The 18,341-nt window shown below is 47.2% G+C and overlaps 1 protein-coding gene across 3 annotated transcripts in view; it reads right to left on the bottom strand.

Annotated features, from left to right (window-relative positions):
* The window catches only part of LRIG1 (leucine rich repeats and immunoglobulin like domains 1), a 114,263-nt gene that overhangs the window by 57,684 nt on the left and 38,238 nt on the right, over positions 1-18,341 (bottom strand). For all 3 annotated transcript variants that reach the window (XM_012099707.4, XM_042235984.1, XM_027958185.3), the window contains exons 2-3: positions 17,076-17,147; positions 6,304-6,378 (exon numbers count right to left, since the gene is read on the bottom strand). In XM_012099707.4, the coding sequence (XP_011955097.2) occupies positions 6,304-6,378; positions 17,076-17,147 (147 nt within the window). The remainder of the gene's footprint in view (positions 1-6,303; positions 6,379-17,075; positions 17,148-18,341) is intronic.

Here is an 18,341-nt window from a genome sequence, read left to right as displayed (position 1 = left end):
TGGGATCTGAACACGACATTCACACTTGACTTACGGCCTTTCAAACCAGGGCTTCCCTGGTTGCTCAGATGGTAAAGAATCTGCCTCAAATGGGGAGAACTGGGTCCAATCCCTGGGTTGGGAAGATCCCCTGGAGGAGGGGCATGGCAACCCACTCCAGTATTCTTGTCTGCAGAATCCCCATGGACAGAGGAGCCTGGAGGGCTACAGTCCATGGAGTCACAAAGAGTCAGACATGACTGAGGGACTAAGCACAATGTTCAGTTTCTCCCTAAAGCATTTCAGTCACTACTAACTCCATGATCCTGATGAGAGTGTGTCCAAAAACCCACAGCAAATAAGATGCCAAGAATCCACAGGGGGTTCTTTTACTCCAATGTGCCAGCTGACTGGCCTTCCTTCACTAGCAAGGCTAAACTAGGTTATTATCGCAGGACATGGTTCAGAAGCAGAAATAAGGGGAGAAAACTGCCCATTTTCTCTTAAACTTGGTTCAGTTCACTCTTAACCTGATGATTCACGGATGGTCCAGCAAGTTCCCCCAGAGGAAGGATGGGTAACCCTTCACCTTGGGGAGAATTCTGAAGTCCGCCTTACACAAACCTGTACTCCCCACAGGCCCGCCTCTGTAATGTGATGTAAAGAGCTCCGCCGTCCAAGGTTACCAGTCAACTTTTTAAGACAAGCTATGATTTCACACTTGGGGGAAAAACATCATGGTAAAAAAAAAGATTTCAGCATCAACTATTAGGTCTACAAATGATGACCTACTTCCAGGTGAAGCAACAGAGAGAAAGTTTCAAGGGCAGCAGAGTAAAGGCAAGGCAAGAGGCCTGAACCCAAGCTACACCCACACACGGCTTTAGCAATGCCCAGAACTATTTATTACTCAGTAAAACTTCACCTGATTACTAACAATCTCTGCTCAGGTCCCAAAGCCTAGCCAAATTTTCTGAAGAGGAGTCCGGGGCTCCTTTTTCCCTGGCTTCTGGGCTGGGCCCTCAGAGATATGGATTCTAGCACCGGGAAGCAGCCCAGGTCCTCACCAGGAAGCAGCCTTGCCTTAAGGCTCTGGCTTTTCAATTAGTCTTTAATGTGACCTCATCTGCCTATGAATGAGCCTGCAAAGAAGACGGATCCAGCCCCTTTCTTCTAGAGGGTTTGCTAGGCAGAGGGACAGTTAATATCACTACTGATTTTACGTCCGCAGCAGACCTGGCCCAGAAGAGTTCGCTCCATCCTTTCCAGCCGTGGGGTCCCTCAGCCCCACCCAGTGCTCCTTCCATCTAACTGGCTCCAAGTGGGGTCACAGACAGGACAGCAGGTTTCGTCCCTTCCAGGTTTTATTCTCTGTAACTAACAATAAAGTAATGCTAAATGCTCCATGCCTTTAATCAGTTTTTCTTCAGTTAAGAGGTCACGGCAAAATACACAACTGCATAGTTCATTCTGCTTCTGATATTTTTATTTAAATGATTCAATTCTAAGTTTTCCAGCTACATTTGCTAACAGGAGAGAAAAATACTTTACTCAGAAGAAAAAGAAAGATGAGTTTTCAGGAAGCTGAGAGGGTAGGAATAGGGGAGGTGATTGCTTAAGGAGTAGGGGTATTATTTAGGGGTGATGACAACGTTCTGAAATTAGATTGTGTTGAGGGGTGTGTTGTTTTTGAGGATGTACACCTGAAATTTGTTTAAAACAGTGTTTTATGTTAATTTTCTCTCAATTAAAAAAAAAAAAGCTTTCAGAAAAGTTTATTTCCCCCAGATTCGAAGTAAAGGATTAATATTTCGCTGTGTTTTCAAATGCAACATAGACCTAAGGATTTTAACAGCACAATTACAAAGTCACAGGTAACAGTGTTTGAGGAGTCTTAGCCTAGATCTCCTTACCTGATCGAGGCCAAAGGAGGGGGAGAGGAGGCCACAAAACATGGATAAGGGACAGGGTCCAAAGCACACCACCAAGAGGAAAAGAAGTTACATGGACAAAGCCGAGGCCCACATGGCCAGCACCCTACAGCTAACACACACGAAACAAAGCTGCTGGGCTTTACAACTCAAGTTGGTTTTACAGCAACTCCTAGGGCTGAAGGGGAAAAAAAAAAACCCACACCAAACCATTTCCACTGGAACCAATCTCCCCAATGATACAAGTGCAGTAACACCACAGGAAAAGCGGAAATTTTTCTTCCCCAGAAATGTCACTTATGCATCAGATGAAATTACTATTGCTATGGGAATTGTAACTTGAGTTTCCTGGACTTCAAATTAGAAAGAAAGAAAGAAAAAACTCAAACGTGAAAATCTACCAGCAGAGTCTGCCCCTACTGAACAAAAGTCTATTTCTTTTTCTGAGAAGCATTTCATGAAATCTAGCTCCCTCACGCCAACCCAATCCTATTAAAAGCTTTCCTTGAATTTAATGCTTTTTGGTTATTAAGGACAAATGGCTTTGCCCTTATCTGCAGAACACAATGCAAATAAAAATCTGCTCTTTGACAAATGCATTAATTGAATTAGATTCCTTTAATCAGAAATTGTTAACCAACTGAAATTTTCCTGAAGGACTCCAATTCCCAAAAACTCTAGAAAACTCTGTCTTGAGGCCCTAATAGTAAAGCCAGCCTTGAAACAAACCCTTTTCCCCACACAGTCCTCCCAAGTGTGACCTCAGCGAAGCAGGGTGCTGGTATGCGGGTGATGAGAGCTCTGTCATGTGAGCAAGGGACTAGGGTTACTGACACAGACTCGGGAGACAAGAAACCAAACACAGAGATGAAGAGCTGACCTGGACAGGCAAACAAAATCCAGAGGCAAAAGTCCCTAACCACAGGTGTCTGAACTGAAAACCACGAAGCTGCTGTCTGTCCTAAAAGACATAAGGCAGCGAGAGCAGTTATGGGACGGCAGGGTCAGTGTTTCTTTTGTGACATTATTGCCTCAACTCTCAGTTTGCTGGTCATGGAAGAGATATAAAAGCTGCAAGTGTACTTTTTTGAGTATTTCAACCCCTTCATCCACCAGATGAGGAAAAAGCACCTTGTCCCTGCTCACAGTATCATCAGAGATAAACAGCTGGATATCTGCCTGGTCCCCCTCTTTCCCCTGACCCACCTGCCTACAGCATTATCCCCAGAAAGTGGCCCAGCTCCTCAGCCATATGGTCCCTTGGCAAGTTCTGATTATTTATCTCCTCCTCCTCCCCCTGCCCAGGAAGGGGAGAATCTGGAGACTGTAAGGGCTACCAAGGTGAATGCTAATTAAGCTAACTGACCTATCATGTCTGCAGACAATACATCAGGAACCTTCAACGTATGATGGTACTGTGTCTTTCCCAGGTCACTCTGGGCTCCAACTGCAGGAGCACAGAGGTTCCTCCTACATGTTTGTTGAATACGTGACACCTTTTACTGCTGTTCTTCTGAAAAACCACAACATACCAGCAAAACTTGCCCTTCAAAGCCTGAATGGTGGGCTCCCCTGGTGGTTCAGTGGTAAAGAATCCACCTGCCAATGCAGGAGACATGAGATCAATTCCTGATCTGGGAAGATCCCACATTCCGTGGAACAACTAAGCAAGCCCACGCGCCAGTGCTCCAGAGCCCGGGAGCTGCAACTGCTGAAGCATGCATGCCCGTGCTCCACAAGAGAAACCACCACACTGAGAAGCCCGTGCACTGCAACGAGAGAGCAGTCCTCGACTGCTGCAACTGAAGAAATGACTTAGCAGCGACCAACACCCAGCACAGCCGTAAATAGTAAAATAAATCTTAAAAAAAAAAAAACAAAACACCCAGCCTGAACTGTTGGGATTATCAACCGTGGATGGATGGAGATGTGAGATGTTTTCTCTTAGAGGTCAGGGTGAGAAAGTCACACTCATCTGCTGTCCGCTCTCCCCTGCTCTTTGCACAACTCACTTAGGAGATACAGGAAGGCATGAAGGAAGACAGCAAATTTATCTCTAATTCTGCTACTGTGATGTCATGCTGCTAGCCTGACTCTCAGGCAGTAAATCCATGAGTCTAAGATCGGGGAACACAGGCCCTTTAGATAGAAGGAAGGTAAAGACCCTTCAGCGTCTGTCATTTCATAGAATTCACTGACCACGTTACATGGAGCTCAGCTTCAGGCCAAAGGGAGTATCTGCCAATATAAACCTGCATTTTCCAAACTGAATCAGAATTGGGAGGGAGCCTTTTTTTCTTTTTCCTTCCTACTTTACATATTTTAACGCTGTCTAATGGAATAGCAGGAACAAGGCCAACCAGCCCCCCTGCTTCAGACACCTGGGCCAAGGAACAGAAATGGATTTTTAGTTAGCAGAGCAAGGAGTGATTCACGGTGCCACAGGCCTCAGGGCAGACGGGGGGCCATGCCCGTCCTGGCACGGAGCGGGTCACAGTCACCTGCCGCGCTCCTGCCCCCCACGTCGGGGGAGACAGGAGCCATGCGCAGGCATGCGTGCGCAGTCTCCATTCACCGCTCTACTGCGCAACTTACAGGAGCTCAGGCAGCCTTGGTTTCCTGTCTGGTAACATAAAGATGGTCTCTGTGGCCTGGGCTTCCCAACCAAGTGAAGAACAAGGGGTGGGGAAGCCGTGCTTCTCAACCTTGAATGAATGGGCCAATGGCCAGGGGCGCCGATGAAAACGGCTTCTGACAGCAGGACTGGGATGAGGCCTGGGAGTCTGCATTTCTAACGAGCTCAGTACTGACAGCACACTGCTGGGCCAGGAACGATCCTTTAAATAGCCAGGCATTAGAAGCATCTTCCGGTGCGTTGCTCTATAAACATACCAGGGATTGACGTGTCCTTAACTGGCCTCAGGTACGGATAACTCATTTAACCAGCAATGAAACACTTTCCAGATGCTAGAACACCATGGGCCAAACAGGTGCAACAAGAAAATTAGATCCCTGACTGATCATCTTGGGACAAAGAGCTATACGCATCATTCCAGCACTCCACAGGTACAAGAAGTGACTCACAGACCCTGCGGCCCTAAAGGTGAGACCATGCCAAGGACCAAGGGGCCAGGTGACAACTAGCCACCAGCCAGCAGCTGGTGCCACGTGTCAAACACCTACTCTGGCTTGTGCAAGACATTAGGAGTTTCCTGTACCTCATGCTCCCCTCGAACTGTGGACTCACTACCCCTACATGTACAACACAAGGGGAACAGGAACACATCCTGCAGACGAGGAAAATAAGGTTCAGAGAGATGAAGCCATTTGTTCAGGACACAGGGCTGGGTCACAATTCTAAGCCCCTGCCCCCCAACCCCACAACACCTGGAAAAGGGTTAAAACCAAGACTGTGTTTCCCAAGGCTGGGCCATCTTCTGAATACAGGCCCTGCAACCAGGAAAACCCAGAGACCTGTAAGCCACACTAGTTATCGGACAGATGAAGCCTTCTCCCCAAGTCACTCTGCTCAGGTCAGTGTCAGAAAAGATACCTCCAGGTGATCGGACAAGTTATAACACCAGCAAAATCACAATCAAATAAAAATTGGCAGGGCTGGAGTGGAAACAGGAAATTTGGCGTGAAGAGGGAGGTGTTCTGCTGGGGACGCTGCCAATAAAAGCTGGTCTAGAAAATAGCTGGACTTGTGACTGGTGCATCTGGAAAGACCTCTGGGTGAGTTTCAAACAAGCGAGCACCTCTGTCTGACTGCTGGAGAAGTGGGGTAACTGCCAGTACTTAACTACCCCACAGGGTACTTCTTGGCCCCAACAATGACATTCCCAGGGCATCTCCCTTTCTTTCTCACTGAGGTCCCTTTAGTCCCTTTCTCATTTCCACTGTGTTGTCTATAATAGTCGACGGGTTTTATGCTGTGTAACACTTGACCAGGACAAAGAAATCCTTACTTTTATGCTAATGTCAGAAGCCTGATGCGTTGTTTTTTTTTTTTTTTTTTTTAAGCCCTGAAAGTCACATTATCAAAGTTACTGCCACAAAGATGAGCCTGCTGTCTCATCACTCATACAGTATTCTTTAAGTTCAGTTTAGGCACTCAAACTGCCAGCTTATCCATTAGGAACAAGACATTTAGTACCCCTGGGTACTAAGATAATTTCCTGCCAAGCCAGAAATGAGGCAAAACTTCCAGTTTTTAATTCTACACACCCCAAAACAGCAAGCAATACATTCGTCATGATCACTAGAGGTACATGGAGTAAGACCATTTTTTCCAGTGAGCCCAGGAATATGAGTTTCCCTGATACCCAATGTCAGTAACATGATACAACGGCCTCCCCACACAGCCCAGGGTCTCCCAAATGGTACGACTTACAGAAAGAGAGAGACTATATGAGACGAGGCAGCGCCCAGGGATGGTATGGCTGTCAACTCATTGTTATTGAGGTACCTGTAATGACAACAAGAAGAAATGAATCAGTTAAATCATTAAAATTAGTCATATGAAATTACAGATATACAAGGACATTTTTTAAAAAATGACCCTGGGCAAACTGCTATGCTGTAACGCTGAATACGAGAATCTAAAAGCAAGTTTTTAATAGAAGAAAAGTTATGCCAGGTCATAAACACTATGTACCACACTCATAGTTTAGGAATAAACACACTCAAGACACGTCCCCTGTCCTCCAGGAGCTTCCACTCTAGCTCGGAGATCAAGACTAACAGACAAGGAACTATGAACACAGGTGGAAATGCACGAAATGAAACAACAGCTCCCCAAGACCATCACTGAGAGTGCTCCTTAGGAGCTGAAGGATCAGAGCCCACTCCAAATGGGATCACCCTCCTCCCCTAGTTGCTTTCTACTGGTCCACGACATGGCTCTGCCCTCAACAAAGGGCCACATGCTTGCACCCAACGCCACAGATTCATGCACTCCTGTGGGGGGGCGGTTCCTGGTGCTTGAGACACATGAACCAATGACTGGCTCTTGGAGGTTCTTATCTACTTGCAATTCCAGCTTCTCTGAACTCTGATGAAGCCTCCAGATGTGTCTTCCAGGAATATATCTATACACACACACACACTTTTGCACGCAGACAATATGAAAATCCTCTGCAGACCAGAGATGCTCCCCAAGCTCCCTTCCCTCTTGAATATTCTATATTCGTACTTCCATAATTCTCAACTCTTAATAGAAGGGGAAGACCAAAAGCCAGAACACAGCTTGCCTGGGCCATCCCCAGAGGCTCTAGAATCCAGCTTCCTTACGTGGATATGTATTTCCAAATTGGGGAAGAGACTTCAAAATCAGATTTGCAAAGTGAGCCCTGAAATCCTTAGGATAGGCAAAGCGTGGTGATCAGGCTTTTTGATGGGGGATGGGCTGGAAAGAAATGGTATCTAAGATGCAGAATCAAGGATAATGCTGGTTTATCTTATTCTTGTTTTTTTACACAGTATGTCTTACACAAAGCATCCAGTTATGGTTTGAAGACAAGGCCACTGAAATGACAGCTGTATTCATACAAGTTTACAGCGAGTATTTGCTTGAATAGAATAATCTGGTTGTCTGCCATCTTTTATGGAATGAATGGGGAGGGGGAGGAAAAGGCCTTGAATTATCCCATTCGCTTTCTTCAGTGCCAAAGCTGGTTAGAGATGAAGCCTGGCAATTACTGGGCTGACGGACACAGAATGTCTATTTCAACAGCTTCATGACTGAAGCATCTGGTGGAGAGAAAGCAGATCTGTACCACGTGGCAAAGCCTTTCTCCACTTAAAGGGCCCTGTTTGTGTGCTGAAGTAGACGATTAATTACTTTAACAGTCTCTTATCTGACTGCCCCTAGAGCAGACTGCTTCTGCTTCACCTTTCTCTCTCCATCCCTGCTGTGATCCATTTCCCATCTTGGTATAGGGATGCTGAAAACTCACCATCTGTTGGAATCTCTACTAATAAATTTTCACAGTAGCATAAATGTACGTATTTCTTGACGAGATCCTCAGATCTTACCAGGGCAAGGAAAGCTAAGGCCAAGGGCCTGTTGCCAAGAAGGCAGCTTGCTTACAAACTCTTCATTTCTTAGAGATTTATTCTAAAACACAGATGCGCAGGGTTGGGGGGGGGGGCAGGTCATAATAATAATAGCAGCAGCTAACTTACTGAAGGCTTATTATGTGCCAGGCCTGACTCTTAAAGGCTTTTCTATATATTAATCTGTCCTTAGAGCCCTACTAGGCAGGCCCCATTAACATTTCCATTGTACCAATGAGGAAACTGAATCACTAAGATGTTAAGTAATTTAACTGAGGTCACCAGCAGTAAAAGGCAGTGGCCCTGGGGGTCAAGCCCCAAAGTCTAGGTTCTTAACCATTACTTCCATTTATTTATAGCTGCAGCAGCAACTCTACACCATTATGTAACTGCATTGTCAGACTCTGGGTTCAGAGCCAGGCGCTAGTACTCTTCTCTATCTCACAGGTAAGGTCTCTAAGTTTAAGTCACCATCCTAAGGTGACAGAGAGAGAGGGAGGGAGAGGCCTGGACAAGAGGTGAACAAAGCGCAACTGCAGGCCGCAGGAGAGCCACAGCTGCAAAGGCTAGCAGGCGAAAAGCTCACAACCTCATACACAGGGACATGGCAGCTGTCTTTCAGGTGTCAGTCAGGACTTCTCTGCAGGAGAACTTTGGCTGATTGAATTGGGTCTTGGACCACCCTGCTGCACACACAACAAACTGCTCCACCCAACTCCTAGGAATGATAGCTGAACAAGGAAGGGGGGCATCGTTATCATATCTCAAATCATGACCAAAATGCTGGAAGCAGAGTGTGCAGGTGTGGCCGACAGTGCCGAAGGTACACAGGGCATTTCAGGTCTGGACCAGCAGCCCGGAGTCAGCAAGGTGAGGCAGAAATCGCAGGCTCTGATCAGAGGGCTGCTGGATTCATGAAAAGGTCAGACGGCGCACAGAGAAGATCTGCAAGGCTAGCTTACTTCTCCATCATTTCTACTTCAAAAGAACCGCAAGGAAACCTCAACCAGCTCCTCCACCACTGGCTCTCTGCTCGCTCTGTCCCTCGTTGAAACCAGAACACTACCCTCGGAAGGCAACAAAGGCCCAACTCCCGCTGAGACATGACCAACTTGCCAGCCTGAAATAGAGACCAGTCAAAAATAGCACCACCTCCAGAGCCAGCCAAAGAAGGGCCTCGGGACGTTTGGCACAGTCTCCACGTGTAGGGATGCTGTCAGAATTTAGGACTGTGTTTGAAGAAATCTTCTGAACATCTAGGACTGTGCAGTCTTTCCCCCCTTCTCATTCCCTCCAAATCTGCTTCCATCCAAAGGCCCTAAAAATTCTTCATAAATATCTGGCTTCTATAACTGAAACTTTTCCTGATGATTTAGGACCAAGAAATGCTCTGGAAGCATCAGACCGTGAACAATGGCCCAGCCCTGCAGCTGGGAAAGGTGTGAAAAAGGCATGGGGTGGGATGGGGGCAGAGCTTTGCATAGACCGCCTCCCCATCCCCCCACTCCCCATCCCACTCTTGGGACAGAACCTGGACGTTGGCCTTTCCCAGCCTTCTGGGCCCCCTCAGCTCTCTCTCTGAAACTTCCATTTACTGGACTTGGAGAAAGGAAGTTTTCACACCGTGCAAGATGTAGAATGTTAAAAAGGGTGTTTCAGATAACTTTTATTACTGACTGCCTCAATCAAATCAGGCATCAACAAACAATGAAAAACAAACCCACAGGATCATTTTGAGTTATAGCCCTTTCTGTTTTTAAAAAACTGTTTGGCCCTAATTACTTACTGAATAGCTGATATAAGTACACAGTGAAATTCCAAATTGTTTCAAAGAAAGAACACCAGGAATATATATTGAAAGCCATCACCATCCTCCGACCCCCTCCGCCCCCTGGTTTGCCTCCAAGAGGAAGCTCCAGCTGCAGGCTGCTGCCCATGAACACACGGTTCTCTTCCACACAGATGCCTGTGTCTTACACAGACTACTCCGCGCCAATTTCCCCTTAGTAATAGATCTTGGGGGTCTCCCTAAATCTTTTAGCCAGAGGTGAAGTGCTCCTCTGCTGCGATGAATAGTATGAATGAACCACGACTGATGTAGGTGATTCACTGATTTTCTAGACACTGTGTGTTTGATTGCTTCCAAACGCAAAGGGAGCTGCCATTAATATCAGTCAAAGTTGGGCTGGGGGTGCCGTATCAGTGCGTTTTGTTTCTGAAGTGGGAGAAAGTCACCAGCAGCAGGTAGGAGCCCCGCTGGAGTTAGGACCACTTCACCAACAGCTGTTACCAGTGCTTTCAGCTGCTCGAGAGTAAGGCAGACTGCGTTACCAACTTTGGCAAGACTTGCAGTTCGCACACCAGCTGGACAGGTACAGGTATTTCAGTATCATGACACAGAATACAGCTCCTCTAAGTCAACACTTAGAAACGACAATAAAGGCAAACACTTCTCTGTGTGCCAGGCTCTGTGCGGAGGATTTTCCGTGCCATGTGTCCCTGAATAACACGTCAGCCCTTGAAGAAAGGCACTAAATCACCACCTCACGTTAAAAGGACAGACTGAGACCCAGTTACCGCACAGCAGAGCAGGGATTATTAGGAGGAGATGATACAGTTCAAATGTTTAATCAGACAGACCCGGGTCCATTTAACCCTGAGCTAACCCCGTACCAATCAAACGGCCTTCAGCGTGTCACTGAACCTCACTGCGCCTTAGCTTTCTTCTCCACCAAATGTGCAAAGGACAAGCCCCAACTCCATACTGTTTTGGCAGGATCTGGCTGAAATCACTAAATCTAACAGCCTAGGAGAGAGCCAGATATATAGTAAATACTTAACAGGTGGTGCTGATTCACAGCCAAAAAGCCATGCCTCAAATGACACCCCCTTATACTTTCAACCCTCCCCAGAAACACACTGCACACGCGCACACACAGGGGCGGCAGAAGCCTGGGCCACCACAGGGCGAGCCATAAATACCCAGAGGCAGGCACGCTCAGCCTTTCTCGGCGCCTTCAGAACCTTTTAGGTCAACGGCCCTGGAAAGCACACGGCAGCACCCACATCAGGCATTCCCGGGCCAGGCAGCAGTAACGCGATCCGAGCGCAGTTCTGGAGGACGGTATAAATAGCCCCTCTTATTAATAGAGGAGCCTCGCAGTCCAGGACTCCTGGCTGGAGGCTCTCCCTGGTGGGCTTTCCTCAGCGCTGCGGGCAGTGACGACCATGTGGTCTGGCGGCAGCTGCGCCAACATCCTCAGGTCCTCCGGGGGCCCCCAACCGGCTTGCTTTCTCTCTCCAACTGGCCCACGATGCTCTGCGGTTGCCAGCCTCCAAAATAAAACCACTGCTAAACCACCAACCATGGCTTTGCCAGCCTGTGGTTCCCCTCGTGCTGAGGTTTCCAGACTCCAGTGGCTGGTGGCTGTGCAGGTTTCAGGAGAACTGACAGCCCCTGGAAGACCCAGTTAATTTAGAAGCAACTGTGTGCCCACTGTGTTTTTTTTTCTTTTCTTTAGTATCCTTCTCCATCTCCCCACCCATTGTTCCTCACTGCCTCTTCCTGCCTGCATGATGTATTAGGATTCCCTTCAGGAAAGGACTGGATCTTTATCAATGACAACTTCCACTGCTCTGGGCCCTGGGGAATTTGTGTCATCCATCCCACAGTGTGACACTGGGGACCAGGGGTAGTCATGCTGGTAAAGGGTTCACCCTATCAGCCCCCAAGGATGTGTTTCTTAACAAGCCACCCAGCTCAGGGGCCGGGGGTGGAGGGGTGGGCGGCGGGGGGGGGGGGGTGGTGGGAGTTGGGCGGGGGTTGTAGAGGGCGGCTCTGGGGTTCTCAAAGTAGCAGAAGATAAATAATAAACAGTGTGCCCCTGGGCTTCCCAAGTGTCTCGGTAGTAAAGAAACTGCCTGCCAATGCAGGAGACATGGGTTCAGTCTTTGGGTCAGGAAGATCCCCTGGAGGAGGAAATGGCAACCACTCCAGTATTCTTGCCTGAAAAATTCCATGGACAGCGGAGCCTGGCGGACTACAGTCCACGGGGCCGCAGAGAGTCGGACATGACTGAGAGGCTGAACACACAGCATAGAGCCTTGCCCATGTACAATGCTCTGGAAATCAGATCCAAAGAATAGTTACTGTATTTGTAACTGGATAACACATCACTACACCCATGTTCCAGAGGCAGCACAGAAGTAACTTGTCCGGGGACTCAGTCCTGGTAAGGGGCAGAAGCAGGACTCCAAGCCAGGTTTGCCTACTACCAAACTCACATCCTCCCAGTACACGACACTGTACTCACAAGGAGTGATCCCTCTCTTTACAATTCCCACGCCTGGGAAGGCTGTGCTGCCATGGGGAGTCTGGGATAGGAGTGAGACCAGGGACTCCAGGCCTCACTCCCTCATTTACTATCTATGCAATTGCAGCCAGGTTCCCAGGCTCCGCTCCACAATTGTCTAAAAATGTAGAAATGACCGTAAGAAGTGGAGGGCTCCACAACTGTCTGAAAATGTAGAAACGACCGTAAGAAGTGGAGGGCTCCACAACTGTCTGAAAATGTAGAAACGACCGTAAGTGGAGAGCTTTTCATGAGCACAATAGCCAGCTACGGTCAACTTTCCTGAGTGCATTAGCTAGAGGAAGAGGAGAAGACACACACAGTAGAGAGAGGGTAGATGATGGGGTCGAGAAGTCTCACCCTGTCCCTAAACTCAACAGGAGCTCAGGGGAAGGAAAAAAGCCAGAATGTGAAGGAAGAAGGGAAGGTGGGCTTAGACAGGGTGATGTAGGTTTGGACCAAGAATCTGGAGGAATCAGAGGATATACTCAGTGCCTCATAGAGAAGACCAATGCAGCAAGAGTGACAGAGGAGATAAAACACTGGACTTCCCATCCTTTAAAAATCTTGGGTGGAAGGCTACAGGTTAGGAAGAGGGTGTGGGGGTGAAGGCAGTGCCGCTTCAGGCTTAAATACACAGTGCAGAAAGACAAGAGAACTCAAAAGCCTCTTCATGAAAGTGAAAGAGGAGAGTGGAAAAGTTGTCTTAAAGCTCAACATTCAGTAAACGAAGATCATGGCATCTGGTCCCATCACTTCATGGCAAATAGATGGGGAAACAGTGGAAACAGTGTCAGACTTTATTTTGGGGGGCTCCAAAATCACTGTAGATGGTGACTGCAGCCATGAAATTAAAAGACGCATACTCCTTAGAAGGAAAGTTATGACCAACCTAGATAGCATATTCAAAAGCAGAGACATTACTTTGCCAACAAAGGTCTGTCTAGTCAAGGCTATGGTTTTTCCAGTGGTCCTGTATGGATGTGAGAGTTGGACTGTGAAGAAAGCTGAGTGCCGAAGAATTGATGCTTTTGAACTGTGGTGTTGGAGAAGACTCTTGTGAGTCCCTTGGACTACAAGGAGATCCAACCAGTCCATCCTAAAGGAGTCCAGTCCTGGGTGTTCATTGGAAGGACTGATGCTGAAACTCCAATACTTTGGCCACTTCATGCGAAGAGTTGACTCATTGGAAAAGACTCTGATGCTGGGAGGGATTGGGGGCAGGAGGAGAAGGGGATGACAGAGGATGAGATGGCTAGATGGCCATCACCAACTCGATGCACATAAGTTTGGGTGAACTCTGGGAGTTGGTGATGGACAGGGAGGCCTGGCGTGCTGCAATTCATGGAGTTGCAAAGAGTCAGACATGACTGAGCAACTGAACTGAACTGAACTGAACTGGAAATCAAACAGATTTGAGTTCAACCCTCAGCTTTCCTGGGGCTGAGATTGTCAAGAATCCAGCTGCAATGTGGGAGACCCAGGTTTGATCCCTGGTTTGGGAAGATCCCCTAGAGAAGGGAATGGCAACCCACTCCAGTGCTCTTGCCCGGAGAATCCCACAGACAGAGGAGACTGATGTGATACAGTCCATGGGGTTGCAAACAGTTACACTCAATTGAGTGACTAACACTTTTCTCAGCTTTACCAACCAGGTGACACTGAACAGGTTTATTTCATCTCTCTGAGTTTCCATTTCCTCCTCTGTAAAGTGGAGAGAATGACTGTAAAGAAAAGAACTTAAATCACCTAGAGCTGGTGTCAGGATGAAATGAAGCCGTCTTCCCCTAAGGCTGAGTGTGGTGTTACTGTCGTTGCTGTGCTGTTGTGATTCGGGAAATTTATTTTTAAGACTAACCGGCATCCCCAGTGAAGGACAGGTGCAAGTCAGATGCTCTCCGATCTAGATCTGGGTGGGGATTAAATTCCAAAAAAGCTCCAAGTAAAAGAGGGATTAAAAGCCGCAGGTCAAGGCAACCAAACCAATTCAAACTGGGTGGCTGTTTCGGGAAGGAACAAATGGAAAGAGAGAGCTAGAGAGAACACAGAAAAGGCTCACGGGGGCATCAGCTGTGCCCCCAGTCTATGGCAGGGCCGAGGACACTGGGTCCACACCTAACAGGACCCCAGGGCCCCACGGGACCCAGGCCCTGGCCACACAGCCCGCCCTTACGCACACCAGGCACAACGGCCCTCGTCCTGGTCCTTCTTTGAGGGCCTTGTCTTCTATTTGCAGCTCATCCTGTCCACACCACTCACATCTGCTGGATCTGCCTGTCAGTCACCACCCTGAGCACTCCAGCTCCATTATTACCTCTCCAGAATCAAAGAAGAAAATCCTCCCCTGACCCTGTTCTAGGCCCCAAAACACGTACGACTAGTGAGTCTCCTGGCTTCCTTGTTCCCCACATGTCTTTCCCTTTTTTAATGTGGTTCTGTAACAGGCGAGGCTTGTCTGAGGTGCCAGGATTGTGGGAACAGCATTTAAGGGGCCACCAAGAAAACTACGAAGCCAGAATAAAGAATATCTGAATGAAGCACTTTTAAAATATGAAAGTGAATGCAAAACAACACTCATTCAGAGCAGAGTATGTCAGTTTCCAAACCAAGATATGGTCAGCAACAGAGCCCTGTCAAGCCAGACAGGAGCCTGGGTCGAAAGGAAAAATAATCAGTTAAGCTGATTCAGACTTTACTTAAACTTTTTGTATTTTTTTCTTCACGGATTAGTATTATTTTATTATTTGGCATTCATTTTGCTTTTTCCAAGTACTGCATTAAGATGTCCTTTATCTCGAATGCTGAATCTTTAGAAGCCCCTTCAACCCTGCATCACCGGCGAATGCTCTTACCTAACCCTCACCCTGGCTCTCTCTGTCTGCCTTATTCAGTCCCGTGCTCCCCAGCAGCGGAGCAGCGCCTGGTACATAGGAGGTGCTCGAGGAAATAGTAAATGAAAGCCTGAATGATGCCCTGAGAAATAACGTGATTTTTGTTTCGTCCAATTCGAAAAGAAACCACTAAGCTCTGAGACCCGACACACAGAAGTTGAATACAGTAACCGCCAAGTGTTAAAGACAGCCTGGATCAAGGGAGAGCACTGGGTTATGGCCCAAACTGGCTCCTTGACGGGCTGGGTTTATCATTTCAGGTGGCTGTGGTGGGCTGAACCGTACTCCCACAAAATTCTTAGGCTGAAGTTCCAGCCCTCAGTACCTCAGCTTGTGACCGTATGTGGAGAAAGGGTTTTTAAAGAGGTCATATGGATGGGTCCTAATCCAGTATGATTGGTGCCCTTTTGAGAGGAGGACATTTGGACTCACAGAAGAGGCATCAGGGAAAAGAAAGGCCATGCGAAGAGGCAGCAAGAAGGTGGCCATCTGCAAGTCAAGGAGAGGCCCCAGAGGAAACCAACCCTGCCAGGACCTTGATCTTGAACTTCTAGCCTCCAGAACCCTGAGAGAATAAGTTGCTATTATTTAAGTCACCCATCTGTGGTCTTTTACTACAGTAAACTTGCATAATGACCCACTTCCAAACTAGTCCCAATCACTACGACCCTATGGAAAAATAAGGGCCCTGGACAAAGTATTTTCAAGGGTCCCTTCCAACTCTCATCTTTCTTTAACTTGGGAAGTTGGAACCTTCTTTAAACAGACCTGGAAATCATAGACAGCATTTTGGAGAATCTGGAGATGGTGGTAGAGAACACAAGTATTTAACAAATTGCATCATCTGATTAAATTTCCTTTAGATAAACCCTCAACAAAGGGATCAAACAATAATAAACAAGGATTTTTATCAGTTACATGTAACAAGTAAACTATGTAAAGCATTTAATGTCTACTAAAAATAGAGTAACAACAGGAACGAATGGGTGAATGCTTTATGAAATATTCATGCGTAAGCAGCTTTACATAAAAATTGAAATGGGATAGTAAGAATCTTTTAATTTACATGACAAAGTATTCACAAATATAAGGAGAAGTAAGAAACAGATGTAAAACCATAGTATAAATACAGTTTGATTCCAAAATGATGTGTAGAAGTATATATTTTTCACTAAGTGTCCACAATGTTTAGCCTTGGGTGATAATACTGGTGATTTTAATTTGTTTTACATATTTCTACAGTTGCCAAATTTTCTGCAGTGGGTATGCATGACTTTTCTTTGAAGTCCCCGTGGAACTAAAATCCTGAATAACTCTAACATTCACGTTAAAAGCAGAATTCCTTACATTAAAAAAAGGAAGAAAAGACTGAGGCCTGACTTAAAGGACATTGTAAGAGACAGCAAACCAGACAGTAATGTCTAGTTCTGTTTGGAGATCGGGAGAGAAAAATCAGCCTTATTATCCATTTCTCTGTACCTGGTGGGCTGGCTGATATGCCCCTGCAAAGCAGGCTGCTCTAGTGCCCTGGGGACTGGGGGAAGTACCAGCCAGGTGTGTTAGCCCCCCTGGGCCCCAAGGCTTTCCACAAGCCTGTACAGCCCCCGTGGGTCTGTGAATTCCAATAAACTCACACCTATGGACACACCCATCACTGACTGCCCAGGAAGAAGAGAGGGGCTTCAGCAAAGGAGTGCTAAGTAGGCAGGACCTTTTGTCTCCAACAGCCCCCAGCAGATGTCCCCTCTAACAAGGTTCAGACTGCTGACCTAGGGGAAAGAGCGGCGCTGCCACATGCGAGGGTCTTCCCCAGGATTTTGCCATCCTGCCCACCAAGCTCCCGAAGTTTGAGGAAAAGCACTCACACTTCTTGTAGATTCGGCAAGTCCTCAAAACCAGCAGGATCAATCTCAGCAAGTTTGTTGTAACTCAGGTTTCTGGTAAAAGGAGAGCAAAAAACAAAGAAAAAATTCAGTCAATACTCCCAAATTCAGGAATCATCTACCCATTCCTCCCCAGGAGAAAGAATCCCTCTTACTCATAACTGCCCCCATCTCATGTACTATTTTAAGTAACCCTGGTGGCTCAGACAGTAAAGAATCTGCCTGCAATGCAGGAGACCAGGGTTCAATCCCTGTGTCGGGAAGATCCCTGGAGATGGAAACGGCAACCCACTGCACTATTCTTGCCTGGAGAATTCCAAGGACAGAGGGATTCTGTGACCACCATGCTGGTCCAAATGCCTGGCACCATATCAAATGGCATTTTTAAAAATTGCTGTTTTACTATGGCACCCCACTCCAGTACTCTTGCCTGGAAAATCCCATGGATGGAGGAGCCTGGTAGGCTGCAGTCCATGGGGTCGCTAAGAGTCAGACATGACTGAGCAACTTCACTTTCACTTTTCACTTTTATGCATTGGAGAAGGAAATGGCAACCCATTCCAGTGTTCTTGCCTGGAGAATCCCAGGGATGGCGGAGCCTGATGGGCTGCCATCTATGAGGTCGCACAGAGTCGGACACCGACTGAAGCGACTTAGCAGCAGCAGCAGCAGTTTTACTAAGGCATCAAACACTATTAAGAAGCAGTAAAGGGAGTCTGATCCTTCATTGACTAAAAATGAATCAGTGGTCCCCAACCATGGGCGACATTTGGCAAAGTCTATAGACATTTCTGGTTGTCACGACTGAAGGGAAGGGGAGGGGAAGATCCTACTAGCACCCGGTGGGGAGAGGACAAGGATGCTGCTAAACAACCTACAGAGGACAGGAAGCCCTTAACGACAGGTCCAGCCTTCACTGTCAATAGAACATTCAGAGGTTGAGAGGCCTTGGTCTAAACAAAAGCTTCAGGATCAAAACTCGCTCGGATGTACAGTTCAAGCTGAAAGGACTACCTAATAAGTGAGCAATGTAAGATCTTAATCATAAGGTTTATACGAACATGGCATTCCTACCATCATCGAGGAATAAATATTTCAAGTGATAATCATGCTGGAGAGAGGAGCAGTGTCATAGGAAATCACGTTGGTGTGAACCAAAGCCTCACATGCCAGCAGCGTTCTCAAGATGACAGCGTCTATCACATGACCCAGAACTACATCTCTCTCCCCTTCAGCCCATCCGTGACC

This window comes from Ovis aries, chromosome 19 (assembly GCF_016772045.2).
Source record: "Ovis aries strain OAR_USU_Benz2616 breed Rambouillet chromosome 19, ARS-UI_Ramb_v3.0, whole genome shotgun sequence".
NCBI lineage: Eukaryota > Metazoa > Chordata > Mammalia > Artiodactyla > Bovidae > Ovis > Ovis aries.
This window is presented reverse-complemented; position numbering and strand designations above follow the sequence as displayed.